Below are 6,550 nucleotides of genomic sequence, written 5' to 3'. Positions count from 1 at the left end.
AGAGTGAGTGGTGGGGAGCGAGGGAGGTGAATGGAGTGCTTTGGGGGTCAAGGGTAGGCCTGGGGCAAGTATGCAGACGCCAGGGGTTCTCATTCGGAGAATCTGCCAGAGGGACATCCCGCATGGGTTTTAATTTGCTGCTTCCCGCCTTACTTTGCCCTCCGGCCCCGTGGACCTACAGCTGGCGATAACTAAAACTCTCTGAGCACTTGGAGCGCATCAAGTGCGTTTTGAAATCTTTCAGACCATCATCACATTCAGTATATTCTGGATCCCCGTTTTGAAAGATGAAGAAACTGAGGCCCAGAGAGACGGAGTAATTTGCCCAAGGATCCACAGCTGGTGACTGTAGGAGTCGGGATTGGAACCCAGATCTGACTCCACCGCCCAAAGTATCTTTCACTGCACTATTCGAGATTTGAAACTGCGCCTCATGTAACCCTAGCGCAGCGGGTTGATGCCTCCATCCCTCCCTCATCCTTCATTCACTCTTCTCACTCTAGGCCAAGAAATAGCGTTTCATTTCAGACCCCAAGAAGACGCTTTAATCTAACCGAGGATTGGGAAGTTATTGTGATGACTATCTCCCGGGTTTGTTCCCCACTAGGACACTGCTGGCATTTCCTGCCTGAGAAAATGTCATACAAGCTATGGATTATTCAGTGGAAGCGTAGAGCTGTCCTTTCGCAGGATAACTGTTGAATGAATGAAGGTTGTGCCTCCTTTCCCATATTTACTTGAACCACCTGGAGGAAAGAGGACCACTTTAAAAAATAAGACTCTGCCCCACCGACTGGCTGTGGGTCTTTGGGTACATTGCTTGCCTTCTCTGGGCTTAGTTTCCTCCATGGTAAAGTAGAAGTAGTGGTTCCTGTGGTGCACAGCTTTCCTGAAGATCTGTGAGGTAAAGCAACAGAGGAGCCTGATGGGCTGCAGTCCATGGGGTCGCAGAGAGTCAGACACGACTTAGCAACTGAACAACAGCAAACAAAGCCACTGGCTTTACCTTTCTTAACATCTCTGGCAGTAATGCCGATCTCACAGGACTGGCCTCTGTGTGAGGGGTTTGTACTTGTCCCTTGAGTGATCCGCACGGTTGAGTTCCCTGAGAGAAATGGTCTCCCTGTCTTCCTTCCAGGCTGCCTTCCTCCGAGCTGTGGCGCCATCGCCAGGGCCAGCCGCCTGGGGCAGGCCCCTCCACCGGCTGTGCTGCTGCGGTGGGCAGGATCCCAGGAGGTGGGTGGGAAGCGGGCCGCCCCCCTCCAGGGAGAAGCCACCGGGCCCAGAGACGGAGAAGTTTCAGATGGTGTACCGGTTTGACGCCATCAAGGCCTTCGGGTACCTGTCTCGGCTGAAGGTGGCACAGACGGCCCTGACGGTGGCCGCCCTGCCGCCGGGCCTCTACTGCTACTCCCAGGGCCTCATGCCCTTCAGCTCCTTGTGCCTGGCGGGCGGCGTCGCCGGCTTCGCCCTGGCCATGTTGTGCTGGATGAGCCATTTCTTCCGGAGGCTGGTGGGCATCCTGTACGTGAACGAGGCGGGCACCGTGCTGCGGGTGGCCCACCTGACCTTCTGGGGCCGGCGACAGGACACCTACTGCCCTGTGGCTGACGTGATCCCCATGACGGAGAGCCCGGATTGGCCCCAGGAGCTGTTCGTGCGGATCCAGCAGTACAGCGGGAAACAGACCTTCTACCTCACCCTGCGCTACGGGCGCGTCCTGGACCAAGAGCGGTTCACGCAGGTGTTCGGGATGCTGCACACGCTCAAGTGAATGGCCTGGAGCCCAAGTGGATGCCGGGAGGCTCCTGTAGGAAGGCAGAGGGTGTGGGCAGGGCTGAAGGACGGGGTTGCGCTGCTGGGAAACTTCTGCTGGGGCCCCTGAGGTGAGAAAACTAACAAGCTAGACATTAGTAGCCGGGTTTAGGAAAGAGGCCCCGAGTGCCAATTCTTTACTGCGCTTGCGTGTGGCATCGAGATAATGGCCAGAATTTTCTGGTAGGTTGTTGGAGGAAGCAGTGACAGGTTTGCTCAAACCATCCTCTGCTGTGAAATCGGACAGGTGTGGGGGACTTGGGTTCTATTAGTTCTCAAAGCCCGCGCCTGGGCCAGGTTATGAAGTCTCTCAGAACCTTAGTTTTCACGTCTGTAAAGTGGAAAAAAAATCCTTCTGGTCTCCTGGGATGGTTGGATGTCACTGCTGATGCAGAGCTGGTGGCTCGTTGAAGGGCTTCCAGGCAACGGGGAGGGATTTCGCTCTGCTGCGCCTCCTGTTGCACCCAGCGCCCGGAGGGGTTGATCATTTAGAATAGCCACAAGGGAAAAACCTTGTTAACTGTGCGAGATGCTGGATGTTAACTTACTGTAATTTTACTATATATATATATAAATCATATTGTATATGTTAATACAGTGCTATATGCCAATTAGATCTCAAAATTAGAAAAAAATGGGGATTATACCTTACAAATACATAAAAACAAAAGGCCCAGATTGTTTGATTCTTTTAAGTACTTTTTATGCAAAAAAAGAAAATCAGTAATTGCAAAATATTCCACTGAGTGGATGTAGCTGGTCCTTTTCCATTTTCCATTGCTGTAAAGAATGTGATAAAGATCAAATATTTGGAGAGGTTTCCTTCCTCTGTGTAGACTGAAAAATGGCATTTTGAGAAAGATGACTTTATCATCAAGATAACTTGAAACACGTTTTTTTTTTGCATGTGCGTGCTCAGTTGAGTCCCACTCTTTGTGATCCAATGGGCTGTAACCCACTAGGTTCCTCTGTCCATGGGATTTTCCAGGCAAGAATACTGGAGTGGATTGCCATTTCCTCCTCCAGGGGATCTTCCTGACCCAGGGATCGAACCTGGGTCTTCTGCATTAGCAGGTAGATTCTCTACCACTGCACCAAGTTAGATCTTAATCTACTGCATTTCACAGAAGCAAGTAAAGCATATAATTCAAGATGGTTTGGGGCTTACCTGGGGCCCCAGTGGTGGAGTCCGCCTGCCAGGGAAGCAGATTTAGGCTCGATTTGATTCCTGGTCCGGGAAGATCACACGTGCTGCGTAGCCTCTTTTCCCATGCACCACAGCTGCTGAGCCTGTGCTCTGGAGCCTGGGAACCACATCTACCAAAGCCCACATGTCCTGGAGCAACTGCTCTGCAATAAGGGAAACCACCACAGTAAGAAGCGCAGCTGGAGAGTAACCCCCACTCTGCAACGAGAGAAAAGCCTATACAGCATCGAAGACTCAGCACAGCTAGGAAAAAAAAAAAAAGATAATGAAAAAAAAAAAAACACAGTTTGTTACCGCAGGCTTCCAAGTCAGCCAGTCATCCCAGATCTCATGCTGGGTGTAAGGCATCACATGTAGTTCAGAAAAGGAGGGGATCTGGGGCCTTCGTGGGGCCCAACTGTCGGTGGGGAGGGAGGCCGGATGCTAAGTGTCTGTGTTAGAGACGGGGAAATGTGCAAGGTAAGAGAAGAGTAGGGTGGTCCAAAGCAGAACAGCAGCAGGGGCTGAGTTGGGGAGCAGGGTGCAGATGGCCTGGGGCCCGGACCTTGAAGGGCACCCCAGGTGTGAGGAGGGGGTGGGCCGCAGGAGCAGCAAGACTGTCCTACCCTGGACAGGAGTGGGACGGACACCCTTGCTCAGGGAGGACTCTGATTTGGATCCACATCACTGTGGGGAAGCTTTGATGGTCAGAGAAAAAGGGAGAACTCTGAAAGCTTGGGAGCATTTCGGAACAAGAGGAAGCGGCTTTAATTTGTATTTATTTTTAGTTAATGATGCATGTGATAGGACTAGGCTTATCATGGGTTTGTTGTTTCCTCCGTTAATTTTCTCCCTAGGTATCTACATAAAAGTCTTTCCTTTTCCAGTTTCTTCCTCTGTGTTAAATTCTGCCAGTCAGAGGCCATGGTCTGTGGGGGTGTGGCTGTGATTGTGTGTCTCAGATGTTTGGGAATGCTGTCCAGCCCTCCCCTCACCCCCATTGTTAGCCACGGTGTGTCTGTGAATTCCCTAGGTAGAAGGGCTGTGTGTGCAGTGGAAGGCCTGACCCAGAGCCTGGTGGTGGGCCTGGAGGGTCCCGGAGGGCTTCAGACCCACTCAGAAGTGCCGGCTTTTCAGGGTAAATGGCATGTGGTTCCATTGACAGACTGTTTTATACCGACTTTAAAAACAGCCAGAACCTGACTGCTCTCACCTCCGCCAGCCCCGCCACCCTGATCCAAGCTGCCCTTGTAGCCTCTGGATTATTGCAGCTTTCTGCTTCTGTCCTTACCCTGCTAGAGCCTGTTCTCACAGCAGCCAAAGTGATCCTTTGAAAAAAGAGGATTGCATCACTTCTATAGAAGTTGAAATTCTTACTGTTCTGTGGTCTATAGGTCCCGCCTGGAGCATGGCCTGGATCCTTCCCCCAGCTTCCTTGCCTCATCCACAGCTCTGCGCTGATCACTTCACTTGGCTTTATTTCCCTTGCTCCTCCTGCAATAGTCAAGCACCCTCCAGCCTCAGGGTCTTTGTAATGACACAGTTCCTCTGCCTGGAAGCTTTTCTCCCCAGATATCTACATAGAAGTCTCTCCTTTTCCCGTTTCTTTCTCTGTCTTTACCCTCAAGAAGTTATAGTGTGGAGACTTCCCTGGTGGTCCAGTGGTTAAGACTTTGCCATCCAATGCAAGGGGCGTGGGTTTGATCCCTGGTTCAGAAACTAAGATCCCACGAGCTTTGCAGCCAAAAAACCAAAATAAGCAAAAAACAGAAGCAATATTGCAACAAATTCAATAAAGACAAAAAATGGTCCACATCAAAAAAAGACTTTAAAAAAAGTTTATAGTGAGGATTCAGTTATACAGAAGACTTGATTATATAATTATCTAGAACTGTCGGTGCCTGGCTCTACCCTTCCCTCACCTGCTCATCAAGTGCCTTCAACGCCTGTGAGCCTGTTTTCCCAAGGCTGTACTATTTGATAGTCTGTTCCTATAAAATGTCTTAAGGATTAATGGTTTGACCTTGACTTATTAAAACCCAAAATGAACTCAAATAGGCCTCTTGGGATACTTGTAAGCACTTCCCTGAGCAAGCTTCAGCCCTGGAGTTTCTGATTATGTCCAGGGTTGGGTCCCCAGAGTCTTTTTGTCAAGCTTGAGGCTAATTCTGCAATGCAGCCAGGCTGGGAATTTCTGAAATAGATGATCTAGGTTCTCAACCTGGGCTCCACATGTAGAATCAACCCGGAGACCTTTAAAAAAACACCGTTGCTGAGTATTCTTGCCGGGAAAGTCCTCTGGACAGAGGAGCCTGGTGGGTTACAGTTCAAGGGGTCGCAAAGAGCTGGACAAGACTGAGCAGACCCGCACACCCCAGGCCCACGCCCAGCTTCCTTAGGTGATGATGATTCCCATTGTCATCTAGGTCGACAGTCACAGCCCAGAAGTGTCAGCACAGTGGGAGAGGAGAGCCAAGATTCTCACCAGTTTTGGCAGAAGAGCTACCTCTACCCACTCCAGTAATTCTTGGGCTTTCCTTGTGGCTCAGCTGGTAAAGAATCCGCCTGCAATGCCGGAGACCTGGGTTCGATCCCTGGGTTGGTCCAGTCTCTGGAGAAGGGAAAGGCTACCCACTCCAGTATTCTCCTGGAGAATTCCATGGACCATATAGTCGCAAAGAGTCGGACACGACTCAGTAGCCTTCGCTTCAGCCCACTTCCGGGACGTGTGGTTTGCTCACACAGTACCAGCAGAGGGCGCACAGAGCAAATGCATCCTTCCACCCCTTCATTTCCTGCTAACCCCCCGCAGCCCCCCACAATCCCGAGTCACCCTGTGGCAACAGAAATGGGTTAGGGCCTCTGCAGGGCACCAGCAAGACAGCGCCCAGGAGCTGTCCCCATGCCCCAGATTAGCAACAGCAAAGCCAACAGGAAATGGGGTGACCTGTAACGTGTTTTCACACGGTAGTTGTTATGGACTGAATGTTTGTGTCCCCTCCTAAAATTCGTATGTTGAAACCATAGCTCCCGCCCCCTCCTGCCGTGTAATGGTGTTTGGAGGTGGGGCCTCTGGGAGGTGATTCTTGTTAGATGAGGTCATGAGGGTGGGGCCCTCATGACGGATCAGCGCCATGTGAGGACAAATAGGAAGAGACCCTCACCAAGGACCCAACCATGAACTTCCAGCCTCCAGACTCGTGAGAAATAAACGTTGGCTGTTTATGCTGCCCTGTCTATGGTATTCTTTTTTTTTTTAATTTGTTTTTGTTAATATTTACTTTTTAAAGTTATTTTATTATTCTTATTGTTACTTTATATGTGTTGGCTCTGCTGTGTGGCATGTGAGATCTTAGGATCTTAGTTCCCCAACCAGGGATGGAACCCATGTCCCTTGCATTAGAAGCCCGAGTTTTAACCACTGGACCACCAGGGAAGTCCCTGCCTATGGTATCCTGTTTGAGCAGCCTGAGCTAAGACGGGGTCCTCCAGCCTGTGGTGAGGTCACCTGCAGCCAGAGGCATTCACAGTGTGCAGAGCTGGGGACTA

General features: G+C 50.7%; 1 protein-coding gene across 1 annotated transcript; it reads left to right on the top strand.

Moving 5' to 3' along the window:
* Positions 1-5: 5 nt before the first annotated feature.
* TMEM186 (transmembrane protein 186) lies at positions 6-6,238 on the top strand. The gene has a single exon (XM_040230074.1). The coding sequence runs from the start codon at positions 1,115-1,117 to the stop codon at positions 1,772-1,774; it is 660 nt and encodes a 219-aa protein (XP_040086008.1). The 5' UTR covers positions 6-1,114; the 3' UTR covers positions 1,775-6,238.
* The last annotated feature ends 312 nt before the right edge of the window (positions 6,239-6,550 follow it).

Source organism: Oryx dammah, unplaced genomic scaffold (genome assembly GCF_014754425.2).
Source record: "Oryx dammah isolate SB20612 unplaced genomic scaffold, SCBI_Odam_1.1 HiC_scaffold_2, whole genome shotgun sequence".
Classification (NCBI taxonomy): Eukaryota; Metazoa; Chordata; class Mammalia; order Artiodactyla; family Bovidae; genus Oryx; species Oryx dammah.
This window is presented reverse-complemented; position numbering and strand designations above follow the sequence as displayed.

Excerpts from the sequence above, each read along its gene's own strand:
- TMEM186 (XM_040230074.1), top strand. The coding sequence starts at position 1,115 with ATGGTCTCCCTGTCTTCCTTCCAGGCTGCCTTCCTCCGAGCTGTGGCG.